General features: G+C 48.2%; 1 protein-coding gene across 1 annotated transcript in view; it reads left to right on the top strand.

Annotated features, from left to right (window-relative positions):
- The window catches only part of meltf (melanotransferrin), an 85,938-nt gene that overhangs the window by 37,498 nt on the left and 32,116 nt on the right, over nucleotides 1-16,324 (top strand). The window contains exons 7-10 of the mRNA XM_072474054.1: nucleotides 599-786; nucleotides 8,104-8,278; nucleotides 11,287-11,438; nucleotides 14,561-14,657. Of these exons, the coding sequence (XP_072330155.1) occupies nucleotides 599-786; nucleotides 8,104-8,278; nucleotides 11,287-11,438; nucleotides 14,561-14,657 (612 nt within the window). The remainder of the gene's footprint in view (nucleotides 1-598; nucleotides 787-8,103; nucleotides 8,279-11,286; nucleotides 11,439-14,560; nucleotides 14,658-16,324) is intronic.

The raw sequence follows: 16,324 nt of genomic DNA, 5'->3' as shown, positions 1-16,324 counted from the left end.
TGAGCTCAGGTCAATCGCATTTGAGCCAATGTTAGGCATTTAGTGTCAAAGGATGGCAGGCGTTGCACCAAAGTATGATCAAACGAGTGCTGATTTAGGCAGCACTGACGAGTTGTTGCTCTTTGTATTACAGACTCAGCAAATGTAATAATCGCAGCTACAATTTTTACTTGGCTGCTCTAAATTGTAACTGCGTTGGTAGTTGAGAAATGTGAATTATGTGGAGCATCATAGAAGCACAGAAAATAGGAGCAGGAGGAGGCTGATCATCCAACTTAATAGCCTAATCCTGCTTCCCCCCATCTCTTTGATCCCCTTCGCCCCAAGTGCTATATCTAACTGCTTCTTGAAAACATACAATGTTTTGGCCTCAACGATTTCCTGTGGTAACAAATTCCACAGGCTCACCACTCACTGGGTGAAGAAATCTCACCTTATCTCTGTTCGAAATGGTCTATCCCATATCCTCAGACTGTTACCCCTGGTTCTTGACACACCCACCATCGGGAGCATCCTTCCTGCATTTAACCTGTCTACTCCTGTTAGAATTTTATACATAGTATGATTTGGCCAATGATGGCAATAAACTGTTTTACAGGAAAAAATCCCATGGCATGGGCAAAAATCCTTAATTCGAGCAACTATCAGCTTCTGTGTCGTGATGGAAGCCGTGCTGGTGTAACAGATTGGAAGGCATGCCACCTTGCCAGAGTGCCTGTCCATGCAGTTGTAGTCAGATCGGATACTGATGGAACATCTGTCTTCAATGCTCTGGATGCTGCTCAGGTATGGAGGCTTTCTACCGACAGCCTATTTGTAAAATTAAATACATTTTTTTAAAAACCTCTAAAGAAGTATTTACGAACAAGAGAAAATTAGACGTGATACTTAGTTGAAACAGCTTTTGCATAAAGAATACGAAAAGCACACAAGTGAATCCCCAGAGAGCAGGAGGAGACCATTCGGCACATCGAGTCTGTACCTACCCTTTGAAAGAGACCCTACCCAGGCCCACTCCCCTGCCATATCCCCATAACCTGACCTAATCTGCACATCCTTTGGTCACTAAGGGGCAATTTATCATGGCCAATCCACCTAACCTGCACATCTTTGGACTGTGGGGGGAAAGCGGAGCACCAGAGGAAAGCCACGCAGACACGGGGAGCAAACTCCACACAAACTCCACAGTCACCCAAGACTGGATTTGAACCTAGGCCCCTGGTACGGTGAAGCAGCAGTGATGACCATTGTGCCACCAATCATCAAAAATTAAATTCCACCAGCTGCCACGGTGCGATTTTTGAACCCATGTGCCCCCAGACCATTTGTCTGCTAGTCCAGTTTGCTAGTTTGCTAGTCCAGTCACATTACAACTGCAGTCTCCCAATTTTAATTTTTTTTTTTTAGAGTATTCAATTCTTTTTTTCCCTCAATTGTGGGGCAATTTAGTGCGGCCAATCCACCTACCCTGCACATCTTTGGGTTGTGAGGGTGAGATTCACACAGACACGGGAGAATGTGCAAGCTCCACACAGACTGTGACCTGGGGTCGGGATTGAACCTGTGTCCTCGGTGTCGTGAGGCAGCAGTGCTAACCACCATGCCGACCTGCAGTCTCCCAATTTCTTTTCAGTTTTCCCAAGTAATGACATTGCACACTCATAACCTCGCCGCTTCCGCACATAAAAATTATGATTTAATCTTTAATATTTTACTGACGTCCTGCTCAGTCTATCGAATTTCCAGACAACAAATTGGGTGGTTATACAGTTTTCACGAGTAAATGCAGCAATTCATTTCAAATACTTTCCACGTCAATTGTTGTAACTGCTGAATCAGTAAGTAGATGCCTATTGAGTGTGAAATGTAATGATTGATTTTCTTCTTCCACGAAAATGTGAGACTTGGAAAATTGTCCTTCTGCCTCTAACTGAAGCTCATGATTTGAACAGACATTTGGGAGCTGCGATCAAATTCTCAACTTAAACTTGCTATGGGCATTAAATAGTCACCTCTTACATTTCGACCTACTGGGGAATTCTGAAGTTAATTGATGGCTACTTATTTATTTTTTGCTGCCAATGTTATCCTCAAAATTCTCTTCTGTGACCTGGAAGCCTGTTCTTCATGTGCAGTGATAACTTACTGCAAAAACGAGACACATCACTAAAACTGTAGAATGAATACACTGCCTTTGTGTACAAACTTGAAGCTTTCAATCGCTAACATGAGGAAAGATTTATCAAAGGCCATACAGTTTGTGCGTCCATTGATGATTCCTACCTGGCTGGCTGCTGCAGATGTAAATACATTTCCACAAAATATAACACAATGGTACTTTTAAGCAAGATTTCCAGTGAAGCTATTTTGCCGGTGATATAAATTCCCGATAGATTGGTTTCTGCATTCACTGCCAACTTTAACTTGGAAGTGATTTGTTTTCTTTTGGCTTTTCGTGGAACATCAGCTGTACGCCTCGCAGTGATGTGTTCAAAACAAGAAAGAGTTTGATTGTCACTGTGACGGTGCTGGGGGGGGGGGGGGGGGGGGGGGTGCTGCGCTGTTCGATTCACCATATTTTTGTGGAGACAGGAAACTAATGTTTTTGTCAGCCCTGTCAGAATGCAAATAATCGCATGGCAATGCTTCCAAGTACACAAAGACACTTAATTCTACCCTCCACCCCGATCCAATTACATGCGATCTTTGGCTCCACAACCCTTCTGAAGCCCACCCACCTGCGGGTCGCGACCCACACGTTGAAAAACCCGAGAATAGAGTTCATGTGAAAGAGTTAGGTTATTTGATTGATGAGGTGGCTTGTGAAAGAATTGGGGGAAGTTCCTCCCGATGTATGGAACACCATACACAGATCAAATCAGCTCACATTCTGTTAATACAGTGTGGTAGTATGCATTAGGGGTCATGTGGGACTGTGAAGCCGTGATGCTATTGGCTGACAGATCCCGGGTCCTGGTTGGCTGTTGATCCCTAGCTCCGCCCTGAAGGCGGAGTATAAGAACACGGGCTTCTCCCCGCAGCTCCAGTCTGTTGCTGAACTGCGGGGAACAAGTCACGCTTAATAAAGCCTCATCGACTTCATCTCTATTCGTCTCTCTCGTAAGTCATTGTGCGCTACAATTTATTAAGCGTGCTTAAAGGACTATGGAGCTCAGGATCGCCCCAGAATGCCTGCGGATCAGCCCCCACGCAGTGAACTCAGCAGCAGTTTTTAAACACTGGCAGGCTTGTTTCGAAGGCTACCTCCGAACGGCCCCCGGCCGGATCACAGAAGACCAGAAACTACAGGTCCTGCACTCAAGGGTAAGCCCGGAAATTTACCCTCTCATAGAAGACGCAGAGGATTTCCCGACGGCGCTCGCAGCACTAAAGAGCGTCTACGTTCGCCCAGTGAACCATGTCTACGCACGCTACCAACTCGCAACGAGACGGCAAAGTCCCGGAGAATCGCTAGAGGAGTTCTACGCCGCGCTGCTAATTTTGGGACGGGGCTGCGGCTGCCCGCTGGTAAACGCGACTGAACACACGGATATGTTAATTTGCGATGCGTTTGTGGCAGGTATGAACTCTCCCCAAATCCGCCAAAGACTTTTAGAAAAAGAGTCGCTAGGACTCTCAGAGGCACGGGCCATCGCAGCCTCCCTAGATGTGGCCTCGCAAAACGCCCGCGCCTACAGCCCCGACTGCGCGGCAGCCCCTTGAGCTCCGTGGACCCCCTCACAGGCTTGCGCGGTTAAGGCGCCAGATCATCCCGGGGGGGCCCGCTGCTATTTCTGAGGGCAGGCGAAACACCCCCGGCAGCGCTGCCCGGCCCGCCCAGTGATTTGCAAGAGCTGCGGCAAAAAGGGCCATTTCGCGGCTGTGTGCCGGTCCCGGGGGGTCGCCGCTGTCCCCGGAGAAGAAAGAGTCCAGCGCATCCCAAACACTCCCCAACCCCCCAGCGCCCCAGGTGCGACCCGCGGGCGCCGTCATTTTGGGTCCCGGCCACCACAAGGGGAGGATGGGCGCCGCCATCTTGTGACCCCCCAGCCATGTGCGATGCATGGGGGCGGCCATTTTGTCCACCCCGACCACGTGCGACCCGTGGGGGCGGCCATTTTGTCCACCACCGGCCACGTGCGATTCATGGACGCCGCCATCTTGGATGACAACAATGGACCCCAGCATCGACGGCTCCACGGGGTCCGAAGAAGACGCTGAGACACTACGACCACATCTGGCCTCGGTGACGCTGGATCAAGCACGGCTCCGGACGCTCCAGACGACGACAACAACGGTGCTGATCAACGGACACGAGACACCATGCCTGATCGACTCCGGGAGCACCGAAAGCTTCATCCACCCCGACACGGTAAGACACTGTTTTTTGACCATCCGTCCCAGTACGCAAAAGATTTCCCTAGCTGCAGGATCCCACTCCGTAGAGATCAAAGGGTTCTGCATAGTGACCCTAACGGTGCAAGGAAGGGAGTTTAAAAACTACAGGCTCTACGTCCTTCCCCAACTCTGCGCGCCCACATTACTGGGATTAGATTTCCAGTGCAACCTGCAGAGCCTAACGTTTCAATTCGGCGGCCCAATACCCCCACTCACTATCTGCGGCCTCGCAACCCTCAAAGTTGAACCGCCATCCATGTTTGCAAACCTCACCCCGGATTGCAAACCCGTCGCCACTAGGAGCAGACGGTACAGCGCCCAGGACCGGACATTTATCCGGTCCGAAGTCCAGCGGTTGCTGAAGGAAGGCATAATCCAGGCCAGCAATAGTCCCTGGAGAGCACAGGTGGTAGTAGTAAAGACCGGGGAGAAGCAAAGGATGGTCATAGACCATCAACAGGTACACACAGCTAGATGCGTACCCTCTCCCCCGCATATCCGACATGGTAAATCGGATTGCCCAATATAAGGTCTTCTCCACTGTGGACCTCAAGTCCGCCTATCACCAGCTCCCCATTCGCCCAAGTGACCGCAAGTACACAGCCTTCGAGGCAGATGGGCGACTATACCACTTCCTAAGGGTCCCATTTGGCGTCACAAACGGGGTCTCGGTCTTCCAACGGGAGATGGACCGAATGGTTGATCAACACGGGTTACAGGCCACGTTCCCGTATCTCGACAACGTAACCATCTGCGGCCACGATCAGCAGGACCACGACGCCAACCTCCAAAAATTCCTCCAGACCGCAAACGCCTTGAACCTCACATACAACGAGGACAAGTGTGTGTTTAGCACAAACCGGCTGGCCATCCTGGGATACGTAGTGCGCAATGGGATAATAGGCCCCGACCCCGAACGCATGCGCCCCCTTATGGAATTTCCCCTCCCCCACTGCTCCAAAGCCCTGAAACGCTGCCTGGGTTTTTTTTCATATTACGCCCAGTGGGTCCCCCAGTATGCAGACAAGGCCCGCCCACTAATACAGACTACTACCTTCCCCCTGTCGACAGAGGCTCGCCAGGCCTTCAGCCGCATCAAAGCCGATATCGCAAAGGCCACGATGCGCGCCATCGACGAGTCCCTCCCCTTCCAGGTCGAGAGCGACGCCTCCGATGTAGCTCTAGCGGCCACCCTTAACCAAGCGGGCAGACCCGTGGCCTTCTTCTCCCGAACCCTCCACGCCTCAGAAATCCGCCACTCCTCAGTGGAAAAGGAAGCCCAAGCCATAGTGGAAGCTGTGTGACATTGGAGGCATTACCTGGCCAGCAGGAGATTCACTCTCCTCACTGACCAACGGTCGGTAGCTTTCATGTTCGATAATGCACAGCGGGGCAAAATTAAAAACGACAAGATCTTAAGGTGGAGGATCGAGCTCTCCACCTTCAACTACAAGATCTTGTACCGTCCCGGAAAGCTGAACGAGCCGTCCGATGCCCTATCCCGCGGCACATGTGCCAACGCACAAATAGACCGTCTCCAAACCCTCCACGAGGACCTCTGCCACCCGGGGGTCACTCGGTTCTACCATTTTATAAAGTCCTGCAACCTCCCCTACTCTGTGGAGGAGGTCCGTACAGTCACCAGGAACTGCCACATCTGCGCAGAGTGCAAACCGCACTTTTTCAGGCCAGATAGAGCACACCTGATCAAGGCTTCCCGCCCCTTTGAACGCCTCAGTCTGGATTTCAAAGGGCCCCTCCCCTCCACCGATCGCAACACATACTTCCTGAACGTGGTGGACGAGTACTCCCGTTTCCCTTTCGCCATTCCCTGCCCCGACATGACAGCGGCACAGTTATTAAAGCCCTTAGCACCATATTCACACTGTTCGGTTGCCCCGCATATATCCATAGCGACAGGGGGGTCCTCCTTCATGAGTGACGAGCTGTGCCAGTTCCTGCTCAGCAAGGGCATAGCCTCGAGCAGGACGACCAGCTACAACCCCCGGGGGAACGGGCAAGTAGAGAGGGAGAACGGCACGGTCTGGAAGACCGTCCTACTGGCCCTACGGTCCAGGGATCTCCCAGTTTCACGGTGGCAGGAGGTCCTCCCGGACGCTCTCCACTCCATCTGGTCGCTGCTGTGTACCACCACTAACCAAACGCCTCATGAGCGCCTCCTTGTCTTCCCCAGGAAGTCCTCCTCTGGAACGTCGCTGCCGACCTGGCTGGCATCCCCAGGACCAATCTTGCTCCGGAAACATGTGCGGGCGCACAAGTCGGACCCGTTGGTCGAGAGGGTTCATATCCTCCATGCGAACCCGCAGTATGCCTACGTGGCGTACCCCGACGGCCGACAGGACACGGTCTCCCTGCGAGACCTGGCGCCCGCCGGCAACACGCACACCCCCCCGACACCGATCACCCCCTCCCTGCCACCGGCGCACCCCGCAACCGCCCCCTTCCCGGGAGGATCGGTCCTCCTCCCATGTCCGACCAGGAGTGAAACAGAAGCAGACACCGAAAAGCTCCCGGAGACGATAACGCTGGAACAAGCACCTGCACCACCACCGGGGCTGAGGCGATCGACAAGGAAGACCAGACCGCCCGCTTGACTCGTGGCATCGGTGTAACACAAGAATGTTGTTGGACTGTAACGAATATTGTAAATAGTTCACAAACCCTGTACATAGCCCAATGTAGGGCAAAGTGTAGGGCATTGAAAGGACATGCCAAAAAATTTTTTTCCTCCCAGGACCAGCCTTGTAAACCCCTACCACCATGCGAAGCACCACCCCGCCGGGTTCATTTTAACAAGGGGTGAATGTGGTAGTATGCATTAGGGGTCATGTGGGACTGTGAAGCCGTGATGCTATTGGCTGACAGATCCCGGGTCCTGGTTGGCCGTTGATCCCTAGCTCCGCCCTGAAGGCGGAGTATAAGAACACTGGCTTCTCCCCGCAGCTCCAGTCTGTTGCTGAACTGCGGGGAACAAGTCACGCTTAATAAAGCCTCATCAACTTCATCTCTATTTGTCTCTCTCGTAAGTCATTGTGCGCTACAATCAGCAAGTAGGTGAGGCAGCTTTTAGCAATACATTTTAAAAATAAATTTAAAGTACCCAATTCATATTTTTCCCAATTATGGGGCAATTTAGTGTAGCCAATCCACCTACCTTGCACATCTTTTTGGGTTGTGGGGGTGAGACCCACGCAGACATGGGGAGAATGTGCAAATTTCACACGGACAGTGACCGGGGCCAGGATTGAACCTGGGTCCTCAGCAGCATGCGGCAGCAGTGCTAACCACTGCGCCGCCATGCCGCCCTTGGTTTTAGCAATAAAGTGGCAGGGATTATACTTTGTCATTTGTACATCCCCATATGGAGTGTAAGTTAGATCTATTTGCATTTAAAATAAGTTTGGGAGTGATGTTTCCTCTTGAGCGTTAACAGCACAATAACATGAATTATTGCTGTGTAGCACACATGAAGCAATACAATTGCAATGTTCTATTTCCGTGTCTATTTGTAAGTTAGCCTTTGTTAAAACAACAAAAATGTAAGTTCTTCAATCTCACTGATTTATGTAGACCCTGAGCCAACATGCAGGCAAGCCCACCTCTTTTGGTGGCAATGAATTATATAACTCTGAAGAAAGTCGATTCTATCAAACCATTCACTTGAAAAAAATCCTTTATTTTCAGAAAAAGTTTGGCATTACTTCCACTAGCTTTAAGATGTTTGATTCTGCTTCATATGATGGCAGAGACTTGCTGTTTAAGGACTCCACCAAAGAATTCGTACTCATCAAGAATCAAACTTATCAGGCCTGGCTGGGCTCAGAATATCTACAATCCTTGAATGGACTTGATTGCTACAGTAAGTGATTTCTTTCTGTTGAAGATAGTTCAGAATCACTAACACTGAGCTGGATCTTCCTGTTACTGAGCGGCAGCAGGTTTACCAGCAGTGGAAATTTCATAGAATCATAGAAGGCTTACAGCACTGACAACCGACCACTTGGCCCCTTGTCTCTGCACCAGCAGAAAAATGAACCACCCAGCCTAATCCCACTTTCCAGCATTTGGTCCATGATCCGGAAGTCATGGTCCCCTCGAGGCACATACCCAGACACGTTTTAAATGAGTTGAAGGTGTCTGCCGCTTGTACCCTTTCAGGCAGCGAGTTCCAGACACCCTCTGGGTGAAAACATTTTTCCTCATCTCCCCTCCAATATTTCTCCCAACCATTTTAAATTTATGCCCCTAGTCACTGACCTCTCTGCTAAAGTAAATAGGCTCTTCCCATCCACTTTGTCCAGGTCCCTCACAATTTTGTCCATCTCAATCAGATCTCTCCTCAGCTTCCTCTGACCCAAGGAGAACAATCTTAACCGATCCAAGCTTTCCTCTTAGCTGCAATTTTCCAGTCCTGGCAACAATCTTCTAAATATACTCTGTGCCCTCTCTGGTGCAATTACATCCTTTCTGTAATGAGGTGACCAGAATTGCACGCCTGTAACAAGTTGCAGCCTAATATTTTATATATTTCTAGCATTACCTTCCTGCTCTTATATTCTATACCTCGCTTAACCACTTAACTACCTTATCAACCTGTCTTGCTACTTTCAGGGATCTGTGGACATTCACTCCAAGGTCCCTCACTTCCTCTAAACATCTGCCTGTTGTGTTATGTACTCTGGGATAACACAGGCTGCAACTCAATGCAGCTTTGACCAAAAGGTACTCCAGACTTTGAAGTAAGTTCAGTGTGATTTATTGAACCATTTGCACAGTTCTCTCTGAGTTCGACTCTCCAGTTAATCTTGCTATAATAACTCAGTCTAACTAACCAGTCTGCTCTAAGCCACGTGGTGGGAGTGATGCTTCTGATCTGCCCCTATGCTACTCTCTAAGTGTCGCCTGTGGAAAGAGACAGAGCATGTGTGCCCTGTCCTTATATATGGGTTGTGTAATGCCCCCTTATGGTAGTGTCACCTCTGGGTGTCTTGACTGCCCATTGGTCGTGCCCTATTCTATGTGTTCATTAGCTATATGTCTGCATGTCATGACGTCTTTGGTGCTCCCTCTAGTGTTTACTTAGTCATAGTGTATTTACATTAACCCCTTGTGTATTTACAGTGATGCATATCACCACACCGCCTAATAAAATTTCGTACCTGGAAGTACCTAAACGGGTCCGAGCCCCAGATTCTCCCATCAATTTTCCAGGCTGGCAAATCGCTCGTCCAGGAATAAATCACTCACTCTCTCCAGCCCTTTCCCCTTCCACCCCCTAAACGTAGCATCCAACTGCGCTGGCTCGAACAAGTGGTTCACACTAATGGGGGCCAGCTTTGATCACCCCCCCTCCAACCTTTGAGTAAGCCATTACCATTAACCATCCCTTCATTACAAATTCTTAGGTCCCAGGCCCACCATGGTCACAGCAAAACATGTCCAGCAGATTTTTAAATAAAGTGTTGAATGCTCTGGTCTTGGACACGTTGGCTGTGTTATAGTTGTATATATATTTTTGAGTTTGTTTTAATAATCAGGATATTGGCTGAGTGCTCTTAATTGCAAGCATGTGGTACTCCCTCAGTCGATACAAAGGAATACTGCAGAACAGAGAGGCACATTTTCCGAGGACTTGCGGATTTCCCCTGGATCTCAACTTAAAGTTTAAAACTGTACAACTGCATTTCCTCCTTTTATACATGAGAAATTTTAATTTTTTTTAAATTTAGAGTGCCCAACTACTATAATTTTTTTTTTCTAATTAAGGGGCAATTTAGCATGGGCAATCCACCTAACCTGCACATCTTTGGGTTGTGGGGGTGAAACCCATGCAGATACTGGGAGAATGCGCAAACTCCACATGGACAGTGACCCAGGGCCGGGATTCGAACCCAGGTCCTCAGCGCCGTAGTCCCAGTGCTATCCACTGTGCCATCGTGCTGCCCTTTATACATGAGAATTGAAGTCTCTGGCTGCAGGTGGGGTTTAACTGTAGGGATGCGTTAGATAGACAGGAGATGCATAGGCAAGCCACGAATGCCCATTGAGTGCCAATTTCCTAGGATTTAGGCAATGGTTTTCCCTTCTTTCATGTGAAGCAGTTTTTTTTTAATTAAATATTTTATTGAAAATTTTTGGTCAACCAACACAGTACATTGTGCATCCTTTACACAATATTATAACAACACAAATAACAATGACCTATTTTATAAACAAAAAATGAATAAATAATAAATAACAAAAATGAAAACTAGCCCTAATTGGCAACTGCCTTGTCACAAGTAACACTCTCCAAAAATATAATTTAACAGTCCAATATATAATTATCTGTAGCAACGACCTATACATACTATACAGTATATATTAACAACCCTGAGAGTCCTTCTGGTTCCCCCCCCCCCCCCCCCCCCCCCCCCCCCCGATCCTGGGCTGCTGCTGCTGCCTTCTTTTTCCCATTCCGTCTATCTTTCTGCGAGGTATTCGACGAACGGTTGCCACCGCCTGGTGAACCCTTGAGCCGACCCCCTTAGAACGAACTTAATCCGCTCTAGCTTTATAAACCCCACCATGTCATTTATCCAGGTCTCCACCCCCGGGGGCTTGGCTTCTTTCCACATTAGCAATATCCTGCGCCGGGCTTGTGAAGCAGTTTTTAAGTCCCTCCTTGACATTTTCTTTTGGTGAGCTTGGGCAACGATGTGATAGTTTATGGTGCAGAGATATGCATTTGCCAGCGCCATGCTTGAATTGAAGCTAATTCGAAAGCCGTAAAATGGAAGTATGTTACATTTGTTATGTAAAAAGACAATTGTGATATTGTGATTGTACCAGAGAAGCAGTAAGTTTGTGCTGCTTTGCTTACTACAGGAATGCCCAACGTTCTGCGCTGGTGCACACAGTCCAGAGGTGAATTGCTGAAATGTGGAGATATGGCGGAAGCTTTCAATAACAAAAACCTGACACCGTCAATTCAGTGTGTGTCAGGTGACAATCCCAGTGACTGCATGAAAAAGATCAAGGTAGGGGGATCCACATCTGTACAATGCCACTAACTGTAAAAGTTCAAGGTGGGTGGATAATTATGTTTCGTGTTCCTGTAGATATTGAAAATAAAAATAAAAACACAATTTTTTTTTTTTAATTAAGTGTACGCAATGCTTTTTTTTCCCAATTAAGGGTCAATTTAGCGTGACCAAATTACCTACCCTGCACATCGTTTTGGGTTGTGGGGATGAGATCCATGCAGGCACGGAGAGAATCTGCAAACTTCACACGGATAGTGACCCGGGGCCGGGATCGAACCTGGAACTTCGGCACCGTGAGGCAACAGTGCGCCGCCGTGCAGCCCCATAAAACACCAAATGCTGGATAAACGTTTATCTAGCATTCTCTGTTTTTATTATAAATGGTTAAATAATGTTATGCTTCACACTTTTTTTTACTTTAAGCCCAGACTAGGAGAATCTAGAAAACTCTCCTAGAGTTTAGAAGGATGGGATGAGATGTGATTGAAACGTATACTGATTGAAACGTATATGATTGTAACCAGGCTGAACAGACTAGATACAGGAAGGATGTTTTCACTGGTTGGGGAACCTAGAACCAAGGGACACAGTCTGAGGATATGGGGGAGACAACTTAAGACTGCGATGAGGAAATATTTCTTCACTCAAACATTTCTTCACTTAATGAACCTGTGGAATTCTTTACCACAGAAGGCTGTGGAGACCAAGCCACTGAATGTATTTAAGAAAGAGAGAGAGAATTTTTAGATTTTAATGGCATCAAGGAGTATGGGGAGAAAGTGGGAATATGGCATTGAGATCAAGGATCAGCCATGATCATATTGAATGGCAGACCAGGCTCGAAGGGCCAAGTGGCCTACTCCTGCTCCTAGTTTCTATGTCAATGTTTAATGGTGGCCAGTACTGTGGCCATTAAATCCAGCTCAGTGTTTCAGATCTGTGGTATTTCATCAATAAGATTCTGTGTAGGTATAAACACCCTCAAAACGTTTTCCATATTAAGTAACTGGCAAGAGGAAAAATGGAGAACACGTCAAAATTTTGCCAATGCAGTTTAAAATGTTAGTTATAGGACTAATGATTACCAGACTTTTGGTGTTTTAAAGAGCTGCTTGGTTCAAAAACAATGGGCGCGATTCTCCGCTCCCGCGCCGGTTGGGAGAATCGCCTGGGTCGCCAGATTTTCCCGTGACGCCGGTCCAACGCCCTCCCGCGATTCTCCCAAGTGGCGGGAAGGCCCCATCGAGTTCCGCGCGGCGCAGGCCGGAGAATCGCCGGAGACACCCAAAATGGCGATTCTCCGGCACCCCTGCTATTCTCAGGCCCGGATGGGCCGAGCGGCCAGCTCAAAACGGCGGGTTCCCCCTGGCGCCGTCCACACCTGGTCGCTGCCGGCGGGAACAGCGCGGGAACGCTGGGGGGGGGGCGGCCTGCGGGGTAGGGAGGGGGGATCCTGCACCGGGGGGGGGGTCCTCAAATGGGATGTGGCCCGCGATCGGTGCCCACCGATCGTTGGGCCGTCCTCTCTGAAGGAGGACCTCCTTTCTTCCGCAGCCCCGCAAGATCCGCCTGACATCTTCTTGCGGGGCGGACTCGGAGAGGACGGCAACCACGCATGCGCGGGTGACACCAGTTATGCGGTGCCGGCCTCGTCATGTATGCGGCACCGCCTTTACGCGGCGCCAAGGCCTGGGGCGTGGAAATGACACGGCGCCGCTCCTAGCCCATTATCGGGCCCTGAATCGGTCGGGACAGGGGCCGTTTCGCGCCGTCGTGAACTTCGATGGCATTCACGACGGCGCAAACACTCCATTTCGGAGAATCCTGCCCAATAAGTCAATTGCTGAGTGAAACTGATCAACACAGCTTGCATCCTTAGCCATTGATCCCAATGCTGGAGCTTCATGAGTGTAAAAGAAACTCAATGATAGGCAAATGAAGAGTATCTTGGACCAAGTATGGTATGACATTCGTTCACTGATGAACCCATCAACCGAGTGACAGGTTACCCACATCTAGGCCTACCAAAGGCAGCTCTTTAGGCAGTGACTCACGCAAAAGATTTTGAATGATATATAGCAGAATACACCTGCATTTTTCTCCTTCCTGGTACTCCTAACAATGTGGGCTAGTCTTCATTTTGGAAGTAACTTCTCTTATCATATCACAGTGCGGAAGGATGTTACAAGTTACAGAGAGACATAGATAAGCTGCAGCACTGGGCAGAGAGGTGGCAAATGGAGTTTAATGCAGAAAAGTGTGAGGTGATTCATTTTGGAAGGAATAACAGGAAGACAAAGTACTGGGCTAATGGTAAGATTCTTGGCAGCGTGGATGAGCAGAGAGATCTCGGTGTCTATGTACGTAGATCCCTGAAAGTTGCCACCCAGGTTGAGAGGGTTGTTAAGAAGACGTACGGTGTGTTAGCTTTTATTGGTAGAGGGATTGTGTTTCGGAGCCATGAGGTCATGTTGCAGCTGTACAAAGCTCCGGTATGGCCGCATTTGGAGTATTGCGTGCAATTCTGGTCGCCGCATTATAGGAAGGATGTGGAAGCATTGGAAAGGGTGCAGAGGAGATTTACCAGAATGTTGCCTGGTATGGAGGGAAGATCTTATGAGGAAAGGCTAAGGTACTTGAGGCTGTTTTCGTTAGAGAGAAGAAGGTTAAGAGGTGACTTAATTGAGGCATACAAGATGATCAGAGGATTGGATAGGATAGACAGTGAGAGCCTTTTTCCTCGGATGGTGATGTCTAGCACGAGGGGTCATAGCTTTAAATTGAGGGGAGATAGATATAAGACAGATGTCAGAGGTAGGTTCTTTACTCAGAGAGTAGTAAGGGCGTGGAATGCCCTGCCTGCAACAGTAGTGGACTCGCCAACACTAAGGGCATTCAAATGATCATTGGGTAGACATATGGACGATAAGGGAATAGTGTAGATGGGCTTTAGAGTGGTTTCACAGGTCGGCGCAACATCGAGGGCCGAAGGGCCTGTACTGCGCTGTAATGTTCTATGTTCTCCTTAAGTATGTAATGAGATTTATATTTATGTTAACCTCCTTGATAAAGCTTTCATTAATTGCAGTGCTGATTAATTTATTTGCTTCTTTCAGAATAAGGACATTGATGCAGTTACATTGGATGCCGGACAGGTTTACACAGCTGGAAAGCTGTATGAACTGGTGCCTGCTGCAGCTGAAAGCTATACTGGTAAGAAAATAAAGGGTAATTCTGAACTCATACTTCCAGTGAGAAACTGCACTTAAACGATGCGGGAGTTGCACTTCTACCTCTGGAACTGCCTTGCAACCTTGAAACAATAACGGCCAGAAGAGGTCATTGAGTCCTCCTGGCAAGCTAAGACACTCTACCTCCATCAGATACATTTAGCGTAGGTTAGTTTTGAAACGTGCAATGAGGGACCCCTTGCTGGATCTAAATTGATGCAGATAATTAATAGATTGATTTTCAATCATTCCTTCAGGTATTCATCGAATCACATAATCCCTAGAATCATAGAATTAGCAGTTCAGCAACAAACTGAGAAAGCATTTTGTACAAGAGTGATTAGAATTTCAAGGTCTCTTACTGATTAAAAAACTGAATTTGTTTGCATAATTAGTATCACACAGATATCCAGTGGGATTGGTTCGGCAGCATGGGATTGTTCAAAAGGCACTGTTTCAGACAAAATATTAAGCTGAGGAATTAAGCAAGAAAATATTTCAGAGAAGCGAGTCAAAAGGTTATTCATTTGAACTTTGTCCATTAATAATCCATGAATTTAGAGGCAGCATGGTGGCGCAGTAGGTAGCAGTGCTGTCTCACGGCGCCAAGGTCCCAAGTTCGATCCCGGCTCTGGGTCACTGTCTGTGTGGAGTTTGCACATTCTCCCCGTGTTTGCGTGGGTTTCGCCCCCACAACCCAAAGATGTGCAGGGTAGGTGGATTCATAGATTATCATAGAATTTACAGTGCAGAAGGAGGCCATTCGGCCCATGGAGTCTGCACCGGCTCTTGGAAAGAGCACCATACCCAAGGTCAACTCCTCCACCCTATCCCCATAATCCACTAACCCCACCCAACACTAAGGGCAATTTTGGACACTAAGGGCAATTTATCATGGCCAATCCACCTAACCTGCACATCTTTGGACTGTGGGAGGAAACCGGAGCACCCGGAGGAAACCCACGCACACACGGGGAGGATGTGCAGACTCCGCACAGACAGTGACCCAAGCTGGTATCGAACCTGGGACCCTGGAGCTGTGAAGCAATTGTGCTATCCACAATACTACCGTGTTGCCCTCAATTGACCACCCTAAATTGCCCCTTAATTGGTAAAAGTGAATTGGCTACTCTAAATTTATATATTTTTTAAAAATCCATGAATTTATTTTCTTGTTCTCATTAACTATCCCCTTTGTCCTCTGGAAGGATTTGCTTCAAGGCTTTGTCAAGATACTGATTTTATAAATTGCTAGCGGTCCACAGGCCAGTCTTTATCTCCACGGCAGTGTAATTATTGACTTAGGCTAAACTGATGTGTAGATAAAACCCAATTACCTAATTGATTGTACTCTTACTGAGAACAACCTGTTCAACCTGTTCAAACACTAAGACATGTTGCTGACCATATCGTCAAAGGACCATAAATTGTGAGCTGTTTTGTTGAATATTTTCGCCAGTATTAAAGATTGTTCAGTTCAAGGCTACATAGCATGGCATTGGCAGGCGTGGAGGTCTTTGTTTGAACAACAAATTGCCTTTGAGATTGGAAGACTGGTTGCTTCTGGTTTGGAAAATTGAATTGGAGTCAATGGGGAAAGAAAGATGCGGTAAAGGAGAAGATGGCGTTCCATGTACATAGATACGTAGA

Source organism: Scyliorhinus torazame, chromosome 14, assembly GCF_047496885.1.
Source record: "Scyliorhinus torazame isolate Kashiwa2021f chromosome 14, sScyTor2.1, whole genome shotgun sequence".
NCBI classification, from domain to species: domain Eukaryota; kingdom Metazoa; phylum Chordata; class Chondrichthyes; order Carcharhiniformes; family Scyliorhinidae; genus Scyliorhinus; species Scyliorhinus torazame.
The sequence above is the reverse complement of the archived record's forward strand: the minus strand, read 5'-3'. Positions and strand labels throughout refer to the sequence as shown.